This window comes from Carassius carassius, chromosome 7, assembly GCF_963082965.1.
Source record: "Carassius carassius chromosome 7, fCarCar2.1, whole genome shotgun sequence".
Lineage (NCBI taxonomy): Eukaryota > Metazoa > Chordata > Actinopteri > Cypriniformes > Cyprinidae > Carassius > Carassius carassius.
Window position 1 is genome coordinate 27,519,192 of NC_081761.1, and position 27,345 is coordinate 27,546,536.

At 37.1% G+C, this 27,345-nt stretch overlaps 5 protein-coding genes across 11 annotated transcripts; 3 read left to right on the plus strand and 2 right to left on the minus strand.

Annotated features, from left to right (window-relative positions):
- Positions 1-406: 406 nt before the first annotated feature.
- On the minus strand, positions 407-9,794 carry vps37c (VPS37C subunit of ESCRT-I). 2 transcript variants are annotated; one of them, XM_059554391.1, is made up of 5 exons: positions 9,290-9,794; positions 7,842-7,950; positions 4,226-4,397; positions 3,023-3,105; positions 407-2,756 (listed from the first exon to the last, which is right to left on the minus strand). In XM_059554391.1, exons 2-5 carry the CDS (start codon positions 7,932-7,934, stop codon positions 2,130-2,132), a joined length of 975 nt encoding a protein of 324 aa, XP_059410374.1. In that variant the 5' UTR covers positions 7,935-7,950; positions 9,290-9,794; the 3' UTR covers positions 407-2,129. The 2 variants fall into 2 exon arrangements, with proteins under 2 accessions (XP_059410374.1, XP_059410375.1); XM_059554392.1 differs by lacking the exon at positions 9,290-9,794 and adding an exon at positions 9,253-9,271.
- Positions 9,795-10,487: 693 nt separating this feature from the next.
- si:dkey-9i23.16 (uncharacterized protein LOC571915 homolog) lies at positions 10,488-27,319 on the minus strand. Of its 5 annotated transcripts, none has more exons than XM_059554399.1 (6): positions 26,770-27,319; positions 11,727-11,845; positions 11,468-11,578; positions 11,195-11,251; positions 10,961-11,104; positions 10,488-10,690 (listed from the first exon to the last, which is right to left on the minus strand). In XM_059554399.1, exons 2-6 carry the CDS (start codon positions 11,811-11,813, stop codon positions 10,583-10,585), a joined length of 507 nt encoding a protein of 168 aa, XP_059410382.1. In that variant the 5' UTR covers positions 11,814-11,845; positions 26,770-27,319; the 3' UTR covers positions 10,488-10,582. The 5 variants fall into 5 exon arrangements, with proteins under 5 accessions (XP_059410382.1, XP_059410379.1, XP_059410380.1 ...); XM_059554396.1 differs by lacking the exon at positions 26,770-27,319 and adding an exon at positions 12,796-12,934 and having other exon boundaries at positions 11,727-12,228; XM_059554397.1 differs by lacking the exon at positions 26,770-27,319 and adding an exon at positions 12,796-12,915.
- On the plus strand, positions 12,803-14,935 carry tmem176 (transmembrane protein 176). The gene is made up of 6 exons (XM_059554393.1): positions 12,803-12,934; positions 13,705-13,815; positions 13,967-14,023; positions 14,210-14,356; positions 14,441-14,557; positions 14,726-14,935. The coding sequence occupies exons 1-6, from the start codon at positions 12,809-12,811 to the stop codon at positions 14,738-14,740; spliced, it is 573 nt and encodes a 190-aa protein (XP_059410376.1). The 5' UTR covers positions 12,803-12,808; the 3' UTR covers positions 14,741-14,935.
- si:dkey-9i23.14 (uncharacterized) lies at positions 15,552-18,209 on the plus strand. 2 transcript variants are annotated; one of them, XM_059553272.1, is made up of 6 exons: positions 15,561-15,673; positions 16,270-16,786; positions 16,895-17,055; positions 17,440-17,523; positions 17,630-17,792; positions 17,900-18,209. In XM_059553272.1, exons 3-6 carry the CDS (start codon positions 16,895-16,897, stop codon positions 18,047-18,049), a joined length of 558 nt encoding a protein of 185 aa, XP_059409255.1. In that variant the 5' UTR covers positions 15,561-15,673; positions 16,270-16,786; the 3' UTR covers positions 18,050-18,209. The 2 variants fall into 2 exon arrangements, with proteins under 2 accessions (XP_059409256.1, XP_059409255.1); XM_059553273.1 differs by lacking the exons at positions 16,270-16,786; positions 16,895-17,055 and having other exon boundaries at positions 15,552-15,673.
- Positions 22,636-24,417, plus strand: tmem109 (transmembrane protein 109). Its single transcript, XM_059553274.1, has 3 exons — positions 22,636-23,187; positions 23,573-23,675; positions 23,771-24,417. The coding sequence occupies exons 1-3, from the start codon at positions 22,990-22,992 to the stop codon at positions 24,124-24,126; spliced, it is 657 nt and encodes a 218-aa protein (XP_059409257.1). The 5' UTR covers positions 22,636-22,989; the 3' UTR covers positions 24,127-24,417.
- Positions 27,320-27,345: the final 26 nt, after the last annotated feature.

Here is a 27,345-nt window from a genome sequence, read left to right on the forward strand (position 1 = left end):
TAATATTGTGAAATACTATTAAAAACAGATATATTTACATGAATATATTTTATAATAAAATGTATTTCTATGACGGCAAAGCTGAATTTCAGCAGCCATAATCCAGTCTTTGTCACATCATCCTTCAGAAATAATTCTGATTTGGAAGAACATATTATTTGAACATATTATCGATGTAATGCTGCTTAATTTATTTTAGACCCATTTTATTTTAATTTATTGAGACACATTTAATTGATGAATCAAAGTTCAAAAGAATAGCATCTTTTTGAAACCAAAATCCTAAGGTCTTTACTGTCACCTTTGATCAATGTGTTATATAAAAGTATTTAATTCACAAAAAAAAATAATTAAAAAAATAAATAAGTCAGAAAAAAGGCAGTTATTCCAGTCAACACAGAAATCATAGATCAACTTCAGTGTTTAATATTCACACCCGAAAAAAAAAGTACAATAAAAATAAAAATAAATTTTTAACAGGCTACAGTCATCCCAACCAATGCAATCGAATTTATTTTCCTCTAATGCTGCAAATCAATGTATTTTCTTCCCTCTCATCCTCGTGTCGTATTACCCCTCTCCCTCGCTCCAGGTGCTGGGGAGGGAACCTAAACGTGGGGGCTTTGCTACAAACCTGAGTCTTAATTAGAAAGAGTTCATGAATTAGATAGAGCCACCTGAGGCTTGATTGAGGACGCCTCTGGTTTTGAATTGCTTGAAAGTACAAAAATAAAGAGACCCCACACGCCTTTTCTAAAGCTGACGGTTCAAAGGCCCCGCTCCCAGCTCCTGCTGCCAAAGAGTTCGGGGCGGTTAGTGTGGAGTGCTAGTGTGATTCACACGGTCCTCCGGATGACCGACAAGGAGACCTCAAATAGGTGGGGCGTTTTTACGGATCTACATGACACCACATAATGACACACACAGGCCGTTTCGAAAGATGGGTCTACAGCTGTGGGCTAGTGAGAGTATTCATGTGGCAGAATCTGAAGGTCAAATCAAACCACAAAATGAAGCATTCTATTGGTTAACCAGATCCAATCCCACCCACGTTATGATTCTGAGGACGACATGTCACTGAAACAAACTGGGCTGCAAGTTGTACAAGACCATCAAATGTCTCATTGTGTCTAAATTCAGTGTAAAATATGCAGCCAGGCATTCATCTGCATAGTTTTACCACAAAAGAATGCTATATGTAGTAAAGCATGTTATAGAGCACCTATTTTCTTTGCATATGTTCTGTGCTATGTTATGCCTCAACTGCCCCACCTAATCCTGTGCTATAGCAGATAGATATGTCTATATTAATATCCCTTGTTCTCCAGTTTCCCTTTAATATCGGTTTAAGTACGCTGTCCCCACTACAGAACTTACAGCAATAGTCTATTCTTTCCAATCATTGTCAAGCGGTGGAAGGGTGTGAAAGAAAAAAAGAGGGAGCAAAAGAGGTTTAGAGAAGGTTTGGAGTGATCGGTCGGTGCATTGGTACACTAAGCATTCATAACAGGACGCAACGCACCCACATCTGCACACGTGGAAGTTGTCTAAATTTATTCATGAAAAAGAATACGCTTTTTAAGGAGTTTTCATCTGTGATGGAGTGGAAAATGGTGCTGTGCTTTCTGGTTTGACGTTGTCAACAAGTGCTGATATGGATTAGAGATTAGCCTAACGCGAACGTTACGCTTCCATGTAGTGTGGCGTATTTGTCTCAGTAAAATTTTGACAGAATGATCAACCAAAAAAGAAAAAACAGCCAAATAAGGCTGAGCTGTAACACAATATCAAAAAAAAAGAAAAAAAAAGAAAAAGGCATTTCGTCACTGATTATAATAATAAATCCGATATTTTTTTGCAAAATGATAACATACTTTAAAATGGAAAGGAATTGAGCCGTTTAAACTGGGCGGCCCGTATTGAGTCTCTGACTGAGGTTTCATGGAGGAAACAAGTGCACACTCGTACTCAATTGTCTTTATAAGCCTCAGACAGGAGCAGGATGTGACATGGGTATGCAAACCACAAATCTGAGGGTAAGGAAAAGGCAGAGCAGGTGGAGAAAGGTGGGAGAGAGACGAGAGGGTTGATCATGAGAGAAAGAGAAAGACAGACACACACAGAGTGGCTCAGGAATACGGTTGTGGTACCCCAAAACCGGGCCTATAAAGCGGTCTAGCTGTGGGTGATTGGGTTGATGGGCCATGGGGGCCTGTGGGGTAGCCGTACCCTCCATAGGGGTATTGACTGGGGTACGGGGCAGCCGTGGGACCAAACTGCCCAAAAGGTGGGGCAGGAAATTGTGGTTGAGTGGGGTATGGGCAAGTGGAGGGACCAAACGCAGGCCTGGGAGCTGTGTAGCCTGTCGATGGAGGAAAGGGGGCACCCTGGCTGGGGTAGGGCTGAAACGCTGTGCTAGGGTTAGTTGTTCCCGCTGTGGAGGCAGAGGGGGGAGCAATGGGGTAGGGGGTGTAGGGCAGAGCAGAAGTGGCGGCATTGGAGGGATCACTGATTTTGGAGCTCTGCTGCTGTTGAGGCTGTGGTTGTTGCCACTGTGATGAAGATCCAGCATCCTGATTGGCACCGGTTTGTGATGTCACTGTAGCACCTCCTATCCCTTTGCTTTTTTGGCTGAGAATTTCCTGCAGCTTTTCGATGCACACTCGTCTCGTGTGAGCGAGAGAGCGGAGGGAAAGGAAGCGTTCGAGGAAGGAGTCCAGCGATTGCGAACCTTCGAGAAATTCGTCTGCTAAAACCTGAGAGAAAGAGATTGACCGATTTACAAATCCATTGGGGCTGGTAACACCATAAAAATGTTATATAATATAATGCTTAAGAGATCAGTACTTCGTAAGTCTTAAAATATGAATAAAGTCAAAAGCAGATGTTTCCTACTCTTTCCTGTTTATTTGTTTCCCAAACAATCATCTTTTTTGATCCACAATCAATAAGCAAACCTTACAGTTTCAACAACAACAAAAAATGATGAAAATAGGTGATTATAAAGGCCAAGGTGGCCCACCTCTGATTCTGCCTCTGTGTTGGTGCCCTCTATCTGCAGACGAGACAACAGCCCCTCCGGAGACACCTGCCCTATGATGCGATCTACAGAGGGGGAAGGGAAAAAGAGAAACAGATGTGGGACAGAGTTGACATATAAATAAGCTGGCTTGCAACAGAGCAGGAAACTGAAAAGTGAGAACTGTTATGCAAACAAATCAGTTGACTAGAAATGCGTAATCATTTTAACAAAGGAAAAAGCAATATTGAATAGACTGAGAGAAAGAAAGGAGAATGAGCCTATGGAGAAAGAGGCCAGACACATAGCTTTTGTGTGATGTAATGTCACAGATGCAAAAAATAAAAAGGGGAGAAGAATGAGTGCCAGAACAAAACAAGCTCATAGAACGGCACTATGACAGACGAATGCACATATAGACGATTTTCTGGCTGAACAACATGCTCTATATAGAAACTCATTCAGAATTCCAGTATCTGTTCAAAGGTTAATGGTTCGAGGGTGCCTTGAAGTACCATGAAAACTGCCAGAGCAGTTTAACTGTATTCTGAACAATCGTCAAGCCATTTTAATTTCACTTCATTGAGCTAAATGCAGCGCTAATAGATTCTTTTGAAAAAGATTCATTCTATTTTTTACACTGCCTAGCCTTCTCTTTTAGAATATTAAAATTCATTTATTTTCCATATATAACATTTGCATTATGATGTTTACATTCCATTTTTCTTAAGATTTCAAAAACTTGCCAATATACAACAATAGGACTTTAAGACATTAAGATATAAACCTTTCAGTTACAGCTGAACAGACAAAGAATAGAGAAAATGTATTAAATAAAATATAAAAATGACAACAACAAAAAAGGCCCGTCCAATAAAACTAACAATTTGTTATAAACAGAAATCTGGAAATGTTAACCTGGATTGGAGCATGAATTTAATCAAAAGGACTATGCAAATTATAATACATTTTGTTATTATTCATGATAATATCACTTTTTTTGTTTTAAATAGGATAATACATCATTACCAACATAATTAATATCTTCTCAGAGCAAAACTACTCACCTCTCCTTGATTTAGAAAACCTGCTCCGACATCAATCAATTTCTCTCAATCTTCATTTTACATCAGTTTACCCAGAATTCCTTTCTATACTCTCTTTGAAACCTTTCCTTTACCCAAATCAATTCCTCCATTCCCTTACCTCTCATGGCACAGTGTTGTTTGTATTTCTCCCTCACTTCCTCTAGTTTAGCATATTTTCCCACCAGTCGCGCCCTCTCTGTTTCGAGTCGGGGCTTCATGTCCAGATTTTGCTCGGCCAGACTGCGATTGGCAGCCAGAGCCATTTCCCTCTCCAACTGAATGTTCTGAATCTGCAGAAGAATAACATGGACACATGACAAAAGCTACAACGCTATAGACATTATAAAGTCCACCAGGACAGTCCATCCCCAGCAGGACTTATTGATGGCTGTTGATGCAGAATAGATAAGTGGTCATTTCTGAATGAAGCGATTACCAGACACAAACAAACAAAAATGACTAGAAGTACAGAGAGAAGTGGATTAATGACAATTTAATCTGATGTTTAATTTGAAATCTTTAGCAACACATGCAAATGTAAATGTTCATTTATAGCCTCAATAATATAAGCAGGTTAAAGGGAAAGTTCACCCAAAAATTGTGTCACCATTTATGCATCCTTAAGTTCTTCTAGACCTGTATGAACTTAAGGGGGGAGTAAAAGATGACAGAATTTTTATTTTGGGCTGAACAGTCGGTTTAGTTTGGTGCTGAAACAAAAAACACTTGTCATTCTAAAGACCACTTTTTAACCTTTCATGGATGGATTTTTTAAAAAGCATCTCTCGCACCAAAGTCAAAGTATCCGTACTTAATCTTAATTTTACTTTTTGATTGAGGAAAATGTGTTCACAGTGACATAGATTGAGAAATACCAATGTGAAATACAACATTTACCCTATATTCATTATGCAAAGAACAAAACAGTTATTCACTGAATACTTAATCAATTCAGTAACTCACTTTTCTCCTCCACCAAGGCTCTGAAGTCTCATTTATTCTCATGTATATTTAAAGGGTTAGTTCACCCAGATAGCAAACTTATGTCATTAATAACTTACCCTCGTGTTGTTCCAAACCCGTAAGACCTCCGTTTATCTTTGGAACACAGTTTAAGATATTTTAGATGTGGTCCGAGAGCTCTCAGTCCTTCCATTGAAGCTGTGTGTACGGTATACTGTCCATGTCCAGAAAGGTAATAAAAACATCATCAAATTAGTCCATGTGACCTCAGTAGGTCAGTTAGAATTTTTTGAAGCATCGAAAATACATTTTGGTCCAAAAATAGCAAAAACTACGACTTTATTCTGCATTGTCTTCTCTTCCGTGTCTGTTGTGGGAGAGAGTTCAAAACAAAGCAGGATATCCGGTTCGCGAACGAATCGTTAGATGTAACCGGATCTTTTTGAACCAGTTCACCAAATCTAACTGAATCGTTTTAAACGGTTTGTGTCTCCAATACACATTAATCCACAAATTACTTAAACGGTTAACTTTTTTAATCTGGCTGACACTCCCTCTGAGTTCAAACAAACCAATATCCTGGAGTAATGCATGCACTCAAACAGTACACTGACTGAACGGCTGTGAAGAGAGAACTGAAGATGAACACCGAGCCGAGTCAGATAGCGAACAATAGACTGACTCGTTCACGAGTCAAGAACTGGTTGCATCGGTTTTCAGATCACCAGTACTTCTTTCGGACAGTTCGATTCAATAAACCGGTTGAAGAAAACGGTTCACCGGTTCTTTTGCGCTCGACGTAATGGCGTCATTTGCGATGATTGCCCTTGATTCAAATCTTCGGTTTACCTGGGCTCATAACATTAGCACAGAATCAATTCAGAATCAATCACCAAAAGAATCAGTTTGGTTCAGACGCTCTGTGTGTCGGTCTGCTTCACGCTGAAAAACACATGCGCAGTATCATCAGCTCCCCGGTTCTCGAATCAGACGCATCTGACAGAAACGGTTCTTGACTCGTGAACGAGTCATTATCTGGCTCGACTGGGTGTTCATCTTGAGTTCTCTCTTCACAGCAGTTCAGTCAGTGTACTGTTTGAGTAAATGAATTACTCTGGGATATTGGTTTGTTTTAACTCAGAGGGAGTGTTAGCCACATTAAAAAAGTTAACAGCTTAAATAATTTGTGGATTAATGCCTATTGGAGACGCGAACCGTTTAAAACGATTCATTTCGATTTGGTGAACTGATTCAAAAAGATCCGGTTACATCGAATGATTCGTTCGCGAACCGGATATCCAGACTGCTTTGTTTTGAACTCTCTCTCACAACAGACACGGAAGAAAAGACAATGCTGAATTAAGTCGTAGTTTTTGCTATTTTTGGACCAAAAATGTTTTTTCGATGCTTCAAAATATTCTAACTGACCCTCTGATGTCACATGGACTACTTTGATGAATTTTTCTTACCTTTCTGGACATGGACAGTATACCGTACACACAGCTTCAATGGAGGGACTGAGAGCTCTCGGACTAAATCTAAAATATCTTAAACTGTGTTCCGAAGATAAAAGGAGGTTTTACAGGTTTGGAACAACATGAGGGTAAGTTATTAATGACATAATTTTGCTATCTGGGTGAACCAACCCTTTAAATATGACTTGTAAGTAGGTTTGATAACAATGCAGCGAGGCCTTTTAGGTGATGCAGATGCAAATTTTAGAATTTCAGTAGATAAGATTTTGATTTATTGGGCCATTTAAAAAAAAAGCAATATGGTGAGTCTTAAGAACTTTTGCAACACTTAAAAATAAAGAAACACTCTGGGTTTCCTAAAGAACTTTTCAGTGAACAGCACTCAGTATAGACCTAAACTTTTGTAAGTGTAAAGAACAGTTTAATAATCTGAAGAACATTTTGTACAATAGAAAGGTTCCATGGATGTTAAAGGTTCTTCACCGATGATAATAACGAACCTTTACTTTTAAGGGTTTAAGGTAGTTTTTTGGATTTTGGAGACCATTTACTTTCATTGCATGGAAAAAAGCAACATAAAAACCTTTCCTAAAATCTTCTTTTGTGTTTCACAGTAAAATGACATTGAAATAAGTTTGGAATAGAGATTGGCCGATATATCGATTCACAGATATTTTTCCCAATATTTAAGCATTTAACCATAATTGGATATCGGTTCTGTGATATTGGATTCACAGGTAAATGCTTATCTTATAGGCATTTTGAGAATTGCGGGCAGGATCACTATTACAGCGCGTCTGAGGGGAGACGAGACAACAACGGCGTGCATGCATTCACCGGGCTGATGTGATTGATGCTCAGGAAATGCTCCAGCACGGCAACCACATGTAACTTTTAACAAGATTCACTTGTTTAAAACACCCTATATTGAATTAACATTTACTATATAACCTTTATTTCACTAATATATATCTAAAATACAACTCTATGGAAATTAATCATTTATTATCTCCGTGAGCAATTGCAGTTTGAGTACAGTTCTGTGTAACTGCACAGATAAACCGTGCTGTCAGCAGGCATTCCATAATCTAGAAGGACACAAATATTACTAATAATTCTTATAACATTCCATTTGAGAAATGCAATAAAATACTGTTTTTGTTTTGTAGATATCAGTTATTAAAAAAATCAATTTTGGTCGATCACTAATTTGGAACAATGTGAGGGTGAATAAATAATGACAGAAATTTCATTTTTGGGAGAACTCTCTCTAACAAAGCTCCATCTTCATCTTACCTCATCAGACTCCAGAGCCATAGACTCCACCCGCTCCGAGTTATCCAGCAAATTCTGCAACTCGGGCTGGCTGAGGTCTTGAAGCTTCTCCATTGATTTGCTAGGACAGCTGTGGAGCAACGGCAAGTTTACTTGTGTGTGCGAATAATTTACTAATGCCATTACAGTAGGTTTGGAGCAACATGAGTAAATCATATCAGACATTTTATTTTTGGGTAAACAATCTTTTTAAATTGAAGTACGCTAACAGTTTATACTTGCGGTGTCATTTTGGATATCAAACCACTACTTTAAGATTGATAGGTAATCTGGATCACCTATGACAGTCTTCTGTCATTCAGACAACACATGTAACAGTGGATTACTTGAAAGGGGTCATATGATGCTGCTAAAAAGAACATTATTTGGTGTAATGAAATGTATTTATGCGGTTTAAGGTTAAAAAAAAACACATTATTTTCCACATAATGTACATTATTGTTTCTCCTCTATGCCCCGCCTTCTGAAACATGACGATTTGTACAAAGCTCATCGATCTGAAAAGCAAGGTGTGCTGTGATTTGCCAGCTATCCAGTGCATTGTGATTGGCCGAATACCTCAAGCGTGTGACGGAAATGATAAGCCCCTTAACATATTGTAATGCCCTGTCTGGTCAGAGCGACAAGACAAACATAAAACCAATTATAAACGTGATATAAACAAGATATCTAGTTATGTCCTCTTTTGGAAGGCCAAACAAAGTAGTTTTGCTTTCTCAAAGAAACCACGTCACACAGTGAGTCAGCCTTGAATGAGCAGATAAGGGGAGCTTGAGAACAGTGCAGCCGGTGGATTCTACGAGGGAGTGTCCATTGGGTTTGTGGGAACCACATGTGACGACCCCGTGATGGACTCCGCTTCGTCCATGGTGAAAGCCGATCCGGCGATCCACAGTGGATAGTTGATGCATTTCCTCCGCGACCAGCATGAATCAGCTCCAGTCATGACGAAGCGGATATCGTACACTTTTGGAAGCCCAAACAAACCAAAGCTTTCACAAGCAAACACACAGCATCTATACGACATGGTGGCGGCGGCAACAACAATACTACAATAAGAATAAAAGGTACGCCTTCTTTCTTTACGTGAACATTAAGGCGGCGTTATGCAAATCTTCCCACATACTGATGTAGATATGTGGGGGCGTGTTAGAACGAGTCATTTTAGGGGGATGTGGACGAGTCTTAATTTTTATAAAGAATATGTCTTTGGATTTGAGACTTTAGTCTTTGCAACTTTACCAATCTTCTTTAAGCACCATGAGCTTGTAACACTCCAAAAAGAAAGGATAAATTTTAATCGCATCATATGACCCCTTTAATTTAAGTATATGGCTAGGAACTGTGCTAATGAAACTAAGCTTAACTCTACCTGCTTAGTGTTTCTTAAAGAATCCGCCGATACTTACAAGGTACAAGCAAATCAAAATCCTCTCCACACAGTGCTCATGGAAAAACATCAAACTTAATGGGAAGCGAGTGATCTAAAGATGTATACGGAAGCGCTGAGCCCGACAACGTCTTGGCGTTAAATTCGCTTTCTGCCAGAAACACCTCCCTTACGTGACAGTATCTGTACTCGGTGTAGCGCGTTATTTAGCGCGACAAAGTGGAAATATTTTCCCGAAATTATTCCGGGAGACAGGAATCTCCCGCGGTTAGCAGGACGGGTTAGCTCACTTAAAAGAGAGGAGTTGAGCAAGGCGGGTTGCTACTCAATACAAAACGGCGTCGGACGAAATAACAACTCAGAAATACATTATAACGTGTGTCCGGTAGAGCCACATCTATGTCAATCCGAGCGAAGTAGTCCAAATAAAGGTTAAATGACAGGCTATATTCCTATTCTTAAGGAAAAGTTTCATTTCTCGTTGACAGATATAGTGGCCATCTTTAGACGAAACCATTAGAGATTTTGTCTAGGGGCGTGAGATATGTTTAAAACACTCTAAAAACACAGCTTACATTTATTGCCGAGAATATTACATTTAGTTTCAAAGTATGGCTTAAATAACTTTATAAAAAGTTTATAATGGAGAAAATGACAAGACATTCTCGTACTTTTGTGGAAATATCAAAGGGTTCCCCTAACTTTGATTTTATATGGTATCGTCGTATGTGCAGCTGACTGAAAGGGAAACCCCGACGTGACGGGAATATTCCATATGTGACATGGCAGCAGGGTTGGTCCTAATATTTCACCAGAAATGCAACATAGATTGTTTTTATATAAACGTTTAATATTTCAGAAAGAATGGTCTCACACATTTACAGACAAAGCACTAAAAATACATTATTTTAGCGTTTGGAATTATAAGCACTGTAAAGCGGTGTTTTTTTATCATCGTGTTTTACACATTTGATTATATCCATTTCATTTGACACAATAATATGTGATTTTATTAGGTTTTTTTAACTTAAAAAATGACAAAGTATAAACTTAAATTTCCAGTAATAGTGGGTTAAATGTTTACAGTGTAAGCCATGTCTCTCTTTTTTTTTTTTTTTTTTTTTTTTTGTAAATGACAATATTGTAAATTCACATTTTTAAGAAGAAGGGAGGAAGAAGAGAAAACAGGGACATAAAATCAATATCAGTGATAATCATTTTGAGGCAAAATACTAAATAAAATATAAAGGATTAGATGCTCATAAACATCTGTGGCTAAAAGAGAAGTGCCTGGTGTATGGAAAATGTAATCTCAATGTATTCTCAGTCCTTTAAATGCAGAAAACGATAGAAAACAATGAAGAACCAGAGCTGCAATATTATAAAACAACAGCTGCCCGGAGATGGCTTTGTAAAAACTCTGTCAAAACAAAAAGAGGAGATTTAATCAGTTCATGTTATTAAAAAAAAAATTAAAAGTATTCAATAATATATTTGGCTGATACATTATCCACTAACCATGATGAAAATAGTGTGAGTCACAGCATAGAACATGTCTTTTAATGCTGTTTTGTAATGTAGTGGTATCTTTTGGATTAAGTAGGGAGATTTTAATATGTAAAACAGCCCAGTTTTTATTTTAATTTGAGTAACTGGCTAATGGCAGGATAAGTCAATAATTTTCACTTACTTGAAAGATTGTTTCTGGACAAGAGTATTCATCAAGGGAGCAAGGAGGGAGGTCCAGAGAGATACTTGCAGCATAACCATACAGAACAAGTCCAATCAGTGTCCCCACCAGGCCAGCAAGACCAAAGATCAGAGAATTTTTTAACTTAAAGGGAGAAAACCAGAAAATTTTGTATATGTCAGAATGAAGTTTAATTCACAACCAATAAGAAGCTCTCTAGTTTCTTGAATTTACCAGTTCTCTCTTAGGAGTTCTTTCAGATGCCATACCAAATGATCCAGCAGTCACAGACTACATAAAAATAAAAAAACACATCAGAATTAGAAGAGAAAGTTGATCTTACATTAAAGCAATTGTCAGAATAAAGTATGCAATTGTACAAAAGCTTATTAATAGGCAGTATGTCACTGGGACTTTCTGATATGTGTTTATGCTTGCATTATGTATGTTCATTTATGTATTTTGTGTTTTAACAACTACAGTATCTTAGTAGTGAAACAAACATACCACAGAACCAACACAGAGTGGGCATATAAAGAAATATTTTATATCAATGCTGATGCTGTAGGCTGGTATAGTCAGGAGGAGCTGGAACAAACCTAATAATATTGTCGTAAGCTAGAGGGGGAAAACATATGGTGAGAGTAAAAATTCAAACAAGAACAACATTAAGCAAAACATATAAAAGAAAATTGTTACAGCTTGATCCCAAACTACCATTATCTGTCTTCATTAATGACTAATTATTTGTCCCACATCCACTTACTGCCACCACTTCAGGGTCATAAAACTTGAACAGTCGATGGAATTTGGGAGGATCCGAGTCAGCAGATGGCATTTGGTTGCTTGACATCCTGAAAACCCACCTAAAACTCAACTGATGTACTAAAAAACAAAAACATTACAATCAACAGTCCAGATCAACGATTATAATGGCCCCTTACAGACTTGGATAATAGTGAGAGAGTTTGTATGAAACATGATCTGATCCCCCTGGATTAATGGAACGTTTTGCGGGAATACAGATGCTGGTGAAGAAAAACATCTTTGTGAGGAGAGGAAGTGGGCGGATATAATACAAAAAAAAGTGTGTCTGGAGAGAAGAGCAGCACAGCTTGATACAATCCTGAATGCTCAACAGCACTGCAGAGGAAAGGGTTAGGGGTAGGGGTAGAAGAAGAAAAAAATAGTACACAACATGCCTTGCCTTAAGTGGGATGGACTGACCAGATGTCCAAAACAGCTCCAGATGGCGTTTTTATAAGATTCTATACCATCAAAAATACACACTATAACTGTGGCAAGCCACTACATAATTTAAATGCACTTTTTAAAGACAGGTTTCAGGCATCACCAAAAAAAAATACTCTCATTAATACAGTTAGAAAGTATGTCACATGTTACTGATAAATATGCCCTGTATTTTTCATTCAAATAACGCACTACCGCCTCACCTCGAAGGTCGTTTCTGGGAATCCTAGAAAGCTCGTGGCTGATGGGAACAGAGCTGTTTATGGAGTGACCGAAGACGCTCAATAAAAGCTCCTATGGGGAGAAGGGGGCTGGACAGACCCCTTGTTTTTGTGATGCTTGCATAAAAACGTAAGGGTGGGTCTAACTGTTTTTGTAATAGAGAGAGAATTGAAGCCCAGATATTTTCTTTGGAGTTGTTGCGCACTTGGAGATTCATTCAAGCGAAGGTCCAGCCAGTACACACACACACACACACACACGCGCGAGCGCGCGCGAACAAAAAACATCGTACAAAAGTATCTGACATTACAGACTCAGCTGTGTTCTTCACTGGTGCTTTTGTTATTGCAAACTCCACTTACTTGAAAGCGAAGGATGGCTTTGACCGTGTCGACGGACCTCTCAGTGAACACTAGCCCAACTCAGGTAGAGGAAAAACTACAAAACAAACAAAAAGCTCTCCGGGAAAGCATCGAGAAGGGGGAGCCCAAAATATTCGGGGTGAGTAAACGTCGTGTTATGGCTTCAATAATCTTAAAGGGCTCCGCACAGTTTTACATCTTGAACGCAAATGGGGGTTCTTTTCACTGATCATTTCATAAATTAACTTAACAAGAGAAAAGACAATAAATTTGTTCACCAGCAAATGAACAGTGTGTGTAAATTTAGATTTTCTTTCCACTTTGCATCTTGTCTTTATATCTGTACATAATATAGACCTCAAAAATCTCTTAGAGCTCCTGATTCAGGGAAGATGGTGATTAAAAACAGAAACTATTTAAAACAGAATTTCCTCTAAAATAATGAATTCTATATTTGTTAGGGGTTTATATTGGCCCCTGCATTTTTACCATTTTAAATAACAATTTTTTCTTGTCTGTCATTTAAATTGCCTATACATTACAACATTTATAATTATGTTAAATGATATTACATAAGAAAATCTACATTTAAAATAACACATTAAATATAAAACAGTTCTGATTAATGTGTTCCAGTCTTATAAATAAGATTGTTTCCTTAATATTTTTAATACAGTCTTGACTATATTTAAAATGTGTGTAAATGTGAAAGAATTGCAAAAAACTGAATAATTATAGAAGAAAGATCATCTTTGTTTAAGATACTATCAGAAATAGTATAACCGCATACCTCAGCTAAAACTGATTTAAATGTACTTTCATCTACAATAGATTACAAAAACCCAAGTTATAGTTTACGTGATGTATGAAATTCATTCTGACCTCCCCTCTTTTTTCTGTCTCTCATAGGTTGCTCAGATAGTAATAGGATTGCTGATCATCTCCTATTCTATTCCTCTGCTCTCCGCTAAGAGGACCATGATACTTAACTTTGGTGTGCCATGGTGGAGTGGCTTTATGGTAAATGACACTAATACGTTAGGCATGGTTATATAATAGTTTAAGGTGATGATAGCAAAGGATTTAAAGGAATTTACAGTAAATTATATATCTGTCAGCAATGGACCTTTCACTGAACTTTATATTTTGTTTCTTTTTTTTTTCCAAACAGTTTGTCATTTCAGGCGCAGCTGCAATAGCATTGGAAAAGTATGCCAACTTGAAAGCAGTGAGTTTGAACTTACAGCAAGACCGACAAACTGTTAGAGCACATTTTAGAGATTGGCATATGTCGTTCTTGTATTTCACCCATAATCAAATGCAAAGGCTCCACATCAGCAGGCATATTCTGTATAATAGAAAATCCAACATAAACAAAAAAGACAAAAATAATGAAATTTGAATATGTTTTTAGGTCTCTGTTTGTTTGGCAGTCTCTGCTTTGACTATTATCATCTCAGTTGTTGCACTTGTCCTATACTTTGCTGACGTTGCATTCAATCCGGAAACCAGTTGCCACAAGGGACCAAATGAGATGTGTGACCACCAGTATTATGCCACTGTATGTATCTTGTACCCTCATATGTGAGAGTTCTTTTATATTAAACAGTTGTATATTTTAGTAAGCACTTTTTCTTTAAATCAGCATTTTAGCACGGGATTGAAGACAACCATCTCCTTAGTCAGTATGGTCCAGACAGCGATGTCCTCTGCTTTTACAGTTATACTGTACAATCAGATGAGGAACTTTACAGGCTATGTGGTAAATATTTACTTAGAAAAATATTCGGTTATGTGTGTGTGTGTTATGTTATTATTGATTTTCTAATTGCCTAATTAATTTATAATTTATTGAAATCATTGAATTCAAAGTAGGCTATGCTTCGAAGGTGAGTTTCTAATGCAGTGGATTTCTCTCCTTCTCTCTCAGACCATGACTGAATGAAATCCTGCTTAATCCCATGACATTTCTGGATTTAAATCAGAGGTCCTATCCACTATCCACTTCATATACATGTGCTTTTCCTTGTTGTATTTTCGGTAAAATTTAATGTGAATTGTATACTTTTATATAAATAATCAAAATCAACATATAAAGATTGTTTTTATTATTAGTATTATTATTATTATTATTATTAAAGTTACATTTTTAAAAAATGGTCTTTTGTGGTATTATTTTACAACTTGAAACAGCACCTTGTTCCCATCATTCTTTGTTTTAGTTTACTACTTTTTTATTTACTTGTTTGTTTGTTTATTTTTAGTAAACATGAATAAACACAGTCAAAGTACAGTTAGGGCTAGAAATCATAAAACACACAAACAAATTGTATGTGTACAAAATACATATTTTGGGGACGGACAGTCTTAATTGCCTTCTTAATGTGTAAATAAAATTAAAAAAAAAAATTTAAAATTAAAAAAAAAAAACATGTTTCTTTACATGAATTTGAATTTCTTTTTCAAGAACCAAAAATAAACGATTGGTTTTACTGTAGGTCTATTACTTTTTTTTTCACTTTACAATGAAAATGCGTAGCTCATGAATATTAATCGCGTTATGTGATATTCGCCGGTAAGGACTGATTTTTATGATGGCAAAATGCCAGATTCCACTTTAAAAGAGTTTGGCCCACGAAATAAAAAGCAAAAACTAACAACTAACTTACCACCAAACTAAGAAATTAATAAATAAATAAACAAGAAGCGCAGAACACCAAGCAACATACACTAATCTTTATCTATTAAATATTCATGAGCTACGCAGTCAAATGATTCGTTTTTTGGTTGTTAACAACAACACAGTCAACGGTCCTCCCTACAACAGAAGCGATTTATTCGCTGATCCTGTTATATATCAGTTTCTACTTGATTTAAGGTTTGTTTCTAGTCGCAGGGCGAGCTATTGTGCTTTGTTGTGAAGCTGAGGGGGGAAAGTAAAACAGCATTACCGTTACACAACCCTGATAACTTAACGACGTCCTTTTGAATTGTTGTGCTGTTAAGGTATATCTTAAATCGGATAATTATAAATAATGCCGTTACATGATTTCTATTCAGTCAAATCTAATAATATTGTAATGAATCGACCAGTGGAGCCCATTTACATTTGCTTGTTTCGGGCTCTTGTTAGCCTACGGTGTTTGTCAATGACAAATCAGTAATGAAAAGTGGAAACAGTGATTAAAAAAAACGTCAAATGATTAACGTTAGTAAAAAGATTAGGATTTATTAAGAGTAGGCCTACTCCAGTTGATCTGAACAAAACGTGTTTTTTTTCAAAGGTATAAATATGATTTATTTGACCTTGACACAGTAGGCTATATCTAGCCTCTTGCTTGTTTTTCTACAAAGACCATACAATAAGTGTAGACTATAGCCTATGTTTAATTTGGTTCCTGTGTGCATTTCAATATTTCTAGAACTTTTCCTTTTAAAACTAACAAATCATCTTGCTTTATGTCTCTCTCTCAGTTTCTGTGATGCAGAGATCAGCTGTGGTGAATAACAGCTTCAAGCCCATCATCATTAACAGAGTGGTGGTCCGAGACAAAGAGTTTCTGCATAGACTGGGCAAAGTGCTAAAACTTAAGTGGCTAATTGGCAAAGAAGTCCAGGCATGAATAGACTCACTTGCCTACAGTGCCACAAACACAATTAATAATTTTTTGTAGGCTGGAAACTTTATATTGAAACTTACCATTGATTCCACAGACCTGTTATTCAAAGGAATAACTGTCCAGACAATTTAAATGTAATATTTTACATCCATAGCTTTGATTCTATCCCAGCTTTATTGTCATTGCCTGTTCTTTTATCAAATGTAAAGTTGAACTTTATATGAAACTTATTAATATATGTCCATTGTGCATGTAATTACTCTGCTATCTTTTAGATAAGGAGATCGCTTGTTGACAGAATCATCCCGTGTTTTGCTTGCGTAGCTGTGGAAAACAATGATTTCTTCTCTCTAAGTGCCCTCCTAGAGAAGGTTACTAAACTTCAGGCTTCCTAAACTACAATTGTGGACAGCAAAAAAAAATAATAATTTAAACCTACTTTGTACCAAAAAGTGATTTCTTTATTATTTATTTATAAGATGGATGTCAATTGTGGAACCTATGACGATGTCACACCTCTTCATACAGCCTGTGAGTTGGGGAACTTAGATATGATTAAGTTCCTGCTAGCAAAGGGAGCATCTCCTCAAAAGGTGAACCGTTTTGGACACTGCCCATTTTACCTGGCCATTAAGAGCAGGTATTTACAGTACACATCTGTGATCTGAAATCAGTGGATTGAGCTGACATTTTTGACTAGTAAAGTATCATCTATGTGTATGTGTTGCTCCTGTCTGGCCTTGTTCCATGTTCGTTTGTATGCCGCGTGCAAGGTTTGTGTGCATAGTCCAAGTTGTCTTCTCTGTTATAGGTGTATCTCTGTGGCAGAATTACAGCGCATTTATTTATGTACTTTAGTGTGGACGCAGATATTTCTTGAGACGAAGAAAAAAAAAAAAGATTGGATAGGGAAAGCTCTGGCTTCATGGGGACGTACCCTAACAATAGGGGGCAGTAAAACCATTTGTACATGCTCAGCTTTAACTGTATTTCCAGCACATACATAGCCTGGTGTTTATTTTAGGTGCTGTCATGCTGTCAAACTCCTGCACATGAAAGAAGTCACTGTTAATCTGCACCCTGTGAGAATTGCCATGGAAATGATCCAGTAAGCATTAATCACATAATATCTCACTACTTTCCCTTGTAATATGCTTTATAATGTGTTTGTATTTGTCTGTGATCTTATTTTTGTGTAACCTGTCACTCTACAGAGCGGTACAGAAAAGAGATTACCCTCTGCTGCGTGCCTGGGCTCTATCAGGGGTCGACATGGACACTAAAGACTACGATGGACGCACAGCAATGCATGAGGCAGTTTATCTGAAAGACAAGTCTATGATCACCAAACTACTGGATTATGGAGCCACGCCACTGGTATGAACTACCATCTGATTGAACAGTACTATTTTTTTTTTAACTTTTAATGTTTGTAAAAAAAAAAAAAAATAACCCCCTATTTTTTGTTACCTGTTCACTATTAGGAGAAAGATGTGTGGGGACAGACAGCCATGGATAATTCTAGAAGTGAAACCGCAATCATGGGTCTTTTTGACCCTCTTTTCACAGTGTTTTGTCCGACTAAAGAGGACTATCTGCTGTATAAGGCAAACCATGTACAGATCAAAAAGTAGTCTTTTTGTCAGCATAATTATTCTGTATTTGTGACTTTCTCACTCTGCGATTGTTATGTATATTTATGAGGATAATAAATACGCTGCTAATAAATAATATTAAATAAACTACTACTAATAAATGTATACTGCTTAAAGGGATACTCCACCCTGAAAAGAACATTTTGTCATTCATCAAATACCCCATGTCGTTGCAAACCTGTAAAAGCTCTGTTCATCTTCGGAACACAATTTAAGATATTTTGGATGAAAACATGGATGCTTGGGACAGTCCCATAGACTGTCAAGTAAATAACAGTATCAAGGTCCATAAAAGGTATGAAAAGTCATCGTCAGAATACTCCATCTGCCATCAGACGTGCAATCTGGGTTATATGAAGTGACGGGAACACTTTTTGTAAGCGAAGAAAGCAAAAATAAATAAAAATAAATTCCTTTGTCAAAAATCTCTGTGCCACTTCATATCCACGCCACATTGATGCACTGTTTTATTTCAAATTAAAGCTAAATACACGTAGAAACCTTTTATGGACCTTGACACTGTTATTTACTTGGCAGTCAATGGAACAGATACAGAAGTTTTTAATTAAGATTTAAAAGTAGAAACAGAAGGGGAGGATCTAATATAGAGAGGGAGACTGTTCCACAGTTTGGGAGCAGCCACTGAGAAGGCCCGGTCACCTTTAGTTTTGTAACGTGAGCGAAGAACAGACAGAGATAGTTGATTGGAAGAACGTAAGGATCTTGAAGCATTGTACAGGACAAGATGATCACTGATATAATGAGGGGCAAGACCATCTAAAGCTTTATAAACAAAAAAATTATTTCTCTGTCATCATCTCCAGAAACTGTAATAATTGTAGAGTACTTTTCTCTACGGTAAATGCTGTTCTTCATCCTACTGCTAGTCCTGCATTCACTCCTTCTGCTGACATGTGTGAAGAGTTAAACTTTTTTATTGGTAAGGTTGACGGAAATAGATCTCTAATTTCATCTGTTGGCAATGATTTTAATGTTTCTGTTGCCCCTCAGAACCAACTGACCAGTTTCATGCCTGTTTCTTTGCAGGAGCTTAAGGATATAACTGCTAATATGAAGTCCACCAGGTCTCCTGGTGATGTGCTCCCTTCTTCTCTGTTTAAGCAGGTACTTGATTCAATTTGCCCAAGTATTCTGTCTATTATAAATATAAGTTTGTCATCTTTTGTTGTTGTTGTTAGTTTTAAGCACACGGTTATTCAGCCCCTTTTAAAAAAACCCAGCTTAGACCCATTTGACATGAGTAGTTTTCGTCCGATTTCAAAATTGCCTTTTATTTCAAAGATACTAGAAAGAATTGTGCACACACAGCTTAATGACTTTTTAATTAGGAATAACATCTGCGATAGATTCCAGTCAGGTTTTAGAGTTGGTCATAGTACAGAATCGGCTCTTTTGAGGGTGTCTTATGATATCCTACGAGGTGTTGATTCTGGAAACTGCATTGTCTTGCTGTTGTTAGATCTTACAGCGGCATTTGATACAGTTGATCATAACATTCTCATTGATCGTCCTAGGGATCAGGTTGGTATTCAGGGCATAGCCCTGAAATGGTTCTCTTCCTATTTGAAGGATAGGACTCTTTCAGTCAGTTTAGGGGATTATTTTTCTTCCATTGCCCCCCTTGTGTGTGGGGTTCCACAGAGCTCAATACTGGGACCAATTTTATTTTCCCCTTATATGTTCCCTCTAGGTTCTATTTTTGAAAAATTTGGGATTCAGTATCATCTTTATGCAGATGATTCTCAAATTTTTGTACCAATGAAACATGGGCATAAAAGTGCCATTCAGTCTCTTCATGCATGTTTGGCAGAGGTTAAGTGCTGGCTTGCAAATAACTTTCTCCAATTAAATGAGGGTAAGACTGAGCTCATTTTATTTGGAAATAAGGGGTGTGTGGATGATGACTGCTTGGGGTTGTTTCCTGGGAAAAAACTGTCTAGCGTGAGGAACCTTGGAGTCATTTTTGAAATAAATGCTGTTGTTAAGAATAGTTTCTTCCATCTTAGATCAATATCTAAATTGAAATCTATTCTTACTTTTAATGATATGGAGAAAGTTGTTCACGCCTTTGTGTCTTCACGATTGGATTATTGTAATGTATTGTATCTCTGTGTGAGTCAGGCTTCTCTCTCCCGTTTGCAGCTCGTTCAGAACTCAGCTGCCAGACTTTTAACGGGTACTAAGAAGAGAGAACACATTACTCCGGTTTCAATTAAACTACATTGGTTACCCATACATTACAGAATACAATACAAAGCGCTGTTGTACGTTTTTAAATCTCTGCATGGTCTAGTCCCCGAGTATGTTACTGATTTAATCAGCCACTGTCAATCCAGCAGATCTCTGCGCACGAATGATCAGTTGCTTATTGTAGTTCCACGAACGCATTTAAAATGTTTTCTGTTGCAGCTCATAGGCTTTGGAATTACCTTCCTTTGTCTGTTAAAATGTTTTTCAGAGTCCGCTTAAAACGTATTTGTTTTCTTTAGCTTTTGACAATGCTTTGTAAGTGTGTATGTCATATGTCCGTTTTTGTTTTTATGTTTCTCTTTTATACTTTCTGTACAGCACTTTAGTTCCACTTGTGGTGTTGAAAGTGCTTTATAAATGAAGTTGAGTTGAGCTGAGTTAAATATGGGACCTAACCATTAACCAGTGGAGAGAGGCAGGAGTTATGTGCTGACACTTTTAGTGCCAGTCAAAAGCCTGGCTGCTGAATAATGGTTTCAAGATCTGTCTTAGATAGCATCATCTTGATTTTGGCAATAGATTTTAGCTGTACGAAACTACAATAGCACTAATCTGCTTATCGAAACTTAAATTAGAACAAAAAAATGACACCAAGATTTTTGACACAGTCATGAACATTTGAGGATGAAGAACCAAAATGATTAACTATGTCAGAGGTCTGGTGAGGCGAAGATAACAATTTCAGTTTTGTCATTGTTTAACTCTAGGAAGTTCATGTCCATCCAACATTTTATGTCACACAGGCAGTCAAACAGGCCTGACAAAGAACCATTATTATTTTTAAAAGGAAAGTAGAGCTGAGTGTCATCAGCATAAAATTGGTAAGATAAATTGTGTCTCTGTATGATATGACCAAGTGGCAGCATATACAATGCAAACAAAAGAGGACCCAGAATGGAGTCCTGGGGTACACCGTGATGTATTGGAGCATGGGAAGAAAAATAATTCCCTGCTTTGACAGAAAATGTTCTACCTTTGAGATAAGAGGCAAAACACTCCAGCACAGAGCCTCGAAGCCCAGCTACATGTTCTAGTCTGCAAAAGAATATTGTGATCTACAGTGTCAAATGCTGCACTCAAATCAAGCAAAACTAAAATACAGCCAGAACTTGCTTCCAGAGTGAGTACAATGTTATTTAAAACCTTCAACAAAGCTGATTCAGTACTAAGTAGCTCCCTGAAACCAGACTGAAATTTGTCAAAAATACTAAAAGCACTCAAGTATGAAGATATCTGATAGTAAACAACTTTTCAGAACTTTGGAAATGAAAGACAGTTTAGAGATGGGTCTATATAGTTGTTAAAGTCATTCTGATTTAAACATGTTTGAAATTAGTACCACCCCATTCACCAATTAACTATTAACTATGGCAGTCACAACTGGACTCAGAGCTGAAAAACCCCTCCTTAAAAACATAAGTAGGCCAAACATCAGAAGAGCAAACATAAGATTTCATACTACAAACAATATCATGAAGCTGTGAGTGTGACACAGGTTGAAAAAGTGAGAGAGCGCTTTCACAGGGGGGCATTTCCATGAATGAAAACTTCTGAGACTGAATATCTGAATGAATACCCTCAATTTTATGTCTTAAAAACTGATCTCACAGGTAAGCAGAAACCTCAGGTAGAACATTAGTAGAGGGATTTAGAAGGGCATTAATTGTGCTAAAGAGAGTCTTAGGTATCTGAGAGTTTATTCGATTAAATTAGACATATATTTAAACTGTGCCTCCCTAACAGCATTCTGATACTGCATAAGACACTCCCTAAAAAAAAATGTATATGCTTTTCAAACATTTACTAAATGCTAAGCTATTCTGGGCGAATTCCAAACGGAAGTGAGCATCCCTATGCCCTACTCCCTTCAAAGGAGTGTGTTCTTTGAAGGGTGTAGGGCATCTGTCTTGTATAATAATTTGGAGCTCACTTGGCTAAAGGAAGGTACCAAGTGTTACCATTATAATGCTATGTGTGTGTGCAGCATTCAGCACTCCATCAGTTGTTGCAAATAAATATTTCTTCATTTTTCATTCATATTTTTTTCATTTACATATTGTCTAATTGTGTCTTATTTACTTTTAAACTTTTTCTAAATAAACTTGCATGCACTTCCATCTTATATCATATTTCTATCCCTGACGAAAAATATTTTGTCTTACATTAAAATAGACAAATTTATTTGGCCATTCTATTTACTTTGTATGTGAATCAACCCCAACTTTGCTTAAAAAAGCATCGCAAGATCTCCTAACTGCAGATCACATAATTACAAACGGATCTCACTTCCGTGAAGTGACCATCTCATGTTCCCTTCGTTAAAGGACTTCTGGAAGGGCCCTTCGTGAAGGGATTCAGTTGTTGACTTTCGTTTGGAACGTCCCAACAAACGGCGTCCTCTTCCCGAAGTGCCCTTCAGGGGCGCAAGAAAGCAGTTTGGAATTTGCCCGGTGTCAATTCGTGTGACGTTTCTTCTGGATAAAGAGCGCGCAGTCTCGAGTCATCGGTAGGCGGCAGGGTTGCTCAATCCAGGAAGGAAAGAGGAAGCAGGAAGGAATTGCTCCGGGAAAATAAACTCGGGGTTTATTAAAACTAGTTTAGACACTTCTATGCGTTATAAGCGTAGTTAAAGGTACTGTTTTTAAAAAATGGGCCGGTGTTTCTATTTTACCACACTCGTACTTTCAGTTTCATATCTATTGGTACCGTTGTGTCACTCTTTGGAATGGGGCGAGCAGTCTAATCCCCTGCAGAATGTGCGGTCCATCATCATAAGTTTGTCCGAGGAAGCCCACAGTTGTCTGGTCTCTATATTTGGTGAAAAGAGACTGGACCTGTCTCTCAAGGTGAGCTTACATTGTGAAAAAATATATATAATATATCAAGTTTATGCTAAACATTGTGTCGCACTGTAATATAATGCTGGCTATATAAGAAACCAAGTGGCAACCAAGCTAAACATTTGGCAAAAATAACTTCGTTTCAGTCATTCATTCAGTGTATTTGTAAACTTTCTCGTTGTGAAATGCCTGGGAACTGATCTAGACACCAGCTTTTTAAAGTTTAAAATGGCTAAGAAAAGTTAAGGTGGTTTCCAGAAAATTTGTAATTTGCCACTTGGTTTGCTAATCTGTTAATGCAACGTTTATCACTACATGATACTTGCTGTACTGGCAACTTTTATTTGGAAAAAAAACAATGATATTGTATTTGTTTATTCATGGCCATCAGTTTCTTCAAAGTGGTGTAACATGGCTGTCAAATGCTGTGGCATCAGCCCTTAATATGGTCAACCACTATGTTATGGAAATCTTAAAATCAGCAGGAATTGATGGTAAATATATAAAAAATTATACTTGAAAAAAAGTCATATTATTTTAAACAGAACACATTCTCAAATTGCATGTTTTCATTCATGTTTTTATCTAGCCAAGCTACCTTTCCAAAAAGTTACTCCGGAGGGAGTGATTTTTGTCGCTCAGTGGGCCTTTCTGGTTCTTGTGGCCTACTGGATAATATCCTTCATCCTGAGTTTGGTTTTTGGAGCTATAAGACAGGCTTTGTGGCTGCTGAAGGTCACCTTTGCCATAGGCATGTTTGGAGTGATTCTCAGCGACACTGGAGCTTCTGCAGAAACCACAGCGATAAGACTAGTGGGCCTGGCATGTGTTTGTTTCCTGTTAGGAATATGTACAACATCTGCAAAGCCAGATAGGCACCTCGAGGACAAAATCAAGATTCTGGAGAGACGTCTAAGAGAGATGGAGAAAAACAAAATGGACTGACGGCGAAACTCTTTTCAGACCAGAAAAAAATTATTTTCCTTTCTCTTTGTTGCAGTTGTAAATCAAGGATGGAATCCAGTATGATATTGTGACCCTTCAATAGAACCACATGTGCATTTTGTTTATCTAAACTTGGAAGGTGCTTCAATAATTCAAGATTATTGATTCTCAAGTAAAACATGTCTCATAGCACAATTGGATCTAGCATTTGAGGAGTTTATTTAACCAAAGTACAGAATCAAATGTTCAAACACTGTTTCTGGGGTCTTATATACAGAGAACAACAAATGTCCTTATTCGGTCATGACGAGGAAAAAAACTTATATAAGTCGCACCGGACTATAAAGGCCCGTTCACACCAAGAACGATAACTATAAAGATAACTGTCTGTGTATTCTAAGCAGACGCGTGTCTGCTGCTTTAAATTCTCGAGCTCATTACAGCAGGATTGATTCTGATTGGTTGGCAATGTTTTATCGTTCATCAGGAAAAAAAATCGTTCTGAAAGTGATTCCAACGATATCGTTTCTCTGTGCCTTTATCGTTATAGTTGTGGTGTGGACTCTGCTATTCTTTAATAACCAAGAACCAAGAGAAAACATTACCGTCTACAGCCCATAGACTGCTCAGTGTAGGCTACAGGAGCACTGAGCAGCATCTCTGGCAGCATAGAGCGCCCTCTCGCGGCTGTAGACGGTAATGTTTTCTCTTGGTTCTTGTTTCTAAATAAATGCGACTTAAGGCCCATTCACACCAAGCACGATAACTATAAAGATAACGATAAAGATATAGTTCTAAAAATCGTTTATTTTTCCTGGTTCATGTCAAATTAATTTTGATATGTCGCACCTGACTATAAGTCGCAGGACCAGCCAAACTATGAAAAAAAGTGTGACTTATAGTCCAGAAATTAAGGGTAATTCATTTAAAAAATAAAAATTAACAAAAGCCCTGTCTGATAAATGGTCTTCTTCTTGCAACAGTCCACTGCATTTTTTTTCCACGACTGTGTTTTTGAGTGAATCCCTAAAATCACATAAACAACATTTGCTGTTATAAATAACTGAAAAATTGCCTCTGCATTACATTTTATGCAGATGTCAATCCTCTGTGCAAGTTCCAAAATCTCCACATTCTATTTTATTGGACATTTTATTTCTTCTGTTTATGTACTGGTTGCAATGTCTGTTTTGATAAAATCCTAAAGATGCATGATTCTGACTGTGCAGAGTCAGACATTAAAAATAACATGAATATTGATTAGGATGATGATGTTTATTGTCATTCTTATTATAGTTAAAAGTGTAACTACAAATTACATTTAATCTGTCCATAGTGCAATTTATAACAAGGGAAATGACATTGCCTGTTGCCACTATAGGTATATCAGACCAAATGAAAAAATGCATATGAGAATATAAAAAATGAACAGTAAATGCAATCCTAGTGAAGAAATTGATAGCAGTATATTGTCTTATTAAGGAACGATGGTAGACCATTTCATTGTCTCAATATACATTTTGATATGAAGGGCAGTTAAAATAAGGCATCATTATTCAGGTGCAACACAAATCATATAAAATGTCAATAATATTTTTCCCATGTTATCAAGATTCAAGTATAAATGTTTTGTTTGCAGCATTTGTTGTTTTATTCCAGATAACTAGCATCACTATAAAAAATCTAGCATGGTAGTTAAACTAATTCACAGAAACACTGTGAATGCATTTAAATTAATTTACATTAATTAATTGGAACATGCATTATATTTTTATCTAAATTAGCCATAAATCCTGCAAAGTTTTCACATGTGTCAGATTCCTGGGATTTACAAAATGCTGTTTAAGCAGGTAAACAAATAACATTGTATAGTTTAGTTTTCTCAGGTTATAGGTTTTTGTTGTTGCACAACTCTACATCTCTCAGGAGAATGAGGGAAGCATATGCATAAAAGTTGACAAAAAAGTAAATACACTACTGTCAATAATATATGAACATCTACACAACAACAGTGTGCAATAATTGCTTATTAGAAGTAGCTTTACACAAAAGAATATAATATCCTCTTTAGCCTGACTGATGGAAGTATTAGATAAAGTGAAAATAGTGGCTTAGTCACCTTTAAACAGAACTTCAAGAAAGACCATAACTAGTGTATGTCTATGGGTATTTTTGGCGTTTTTTAATTCAATATACAAGTCTGTCAACAATGGGTGAAAACCCATTTAGAGGGTGAATCCTTATTAGTCCAAATATCATGTGACTTTAAAGGGCACCTATTATGCCAGATGTAATATTGGTCTTGGGTGTCCCCAGAATGTCTATAAAATGTAAGCTCAAAATACCCCACAGGCAATTTATTATAACATCTGGAAAACATAATTTTTGGGGTGTATCTACAAAAAGCGTTGTTTTGGTGTGTATTGCTTTAAATGTAAATGAGCTGCATATTCCCGCCCTGTCTTCAGAAGAGGGCTAACATAACGTTACTGTACATGAAGAGCATGCACTGATCAATTAAAATACTTTGATAACACACGCACAAGGTTACAATGCTAAGCACAATGACATTCAAAAAGAAGTCTGGAGAGAAATGAATTGCCCTGACATAAATGTTTTTAGCTAGATTTTAATGCACATTACCTTCAAAAATAGAAGTAATCAGCTGTGTCCTCAGCAGCTCAGATGTTGGGAGAAAATGAGGACTCTTATGTTCAGTCTAACATTCAAACACAAAACAACCGGATTGCTTTACCAGATATTGTTGACGTTACACATGGTCAAACATGCAAAAAATGGAGGACAGCGTACAACGGCCAAAATGGGGTGGGGTTAAAGTAATGTGATGTCATATGGCTTAGAGAATCAAAAGGACAGGCCTAGTGAGACTGATTTGGTTTAATGGGGATTAAAAACTAAAGAGCAGGTGGATTTTGTATCATTGTCAGGTGGTTCATACACCCCCAACACACATTTATGTCCAAATATTTGTGTGTCAGTGTCACATTTATGGATTTATTTTCATTGGTATGATTCAACAGCTTTTCTACTGCTACTAAAGAGCAACAAGAGAGTAACATTAAGACAAAAGAAAAAATATATAAATTTTTTTTTCATTGGAAAAGAGGGTTAACAGGGATTTGAGGTACAGTAGGTAATATGTGACCCTTGATCACAAAACCAGTCTTAAGTGTCAATTTTTCTAAATAAATAAATTCT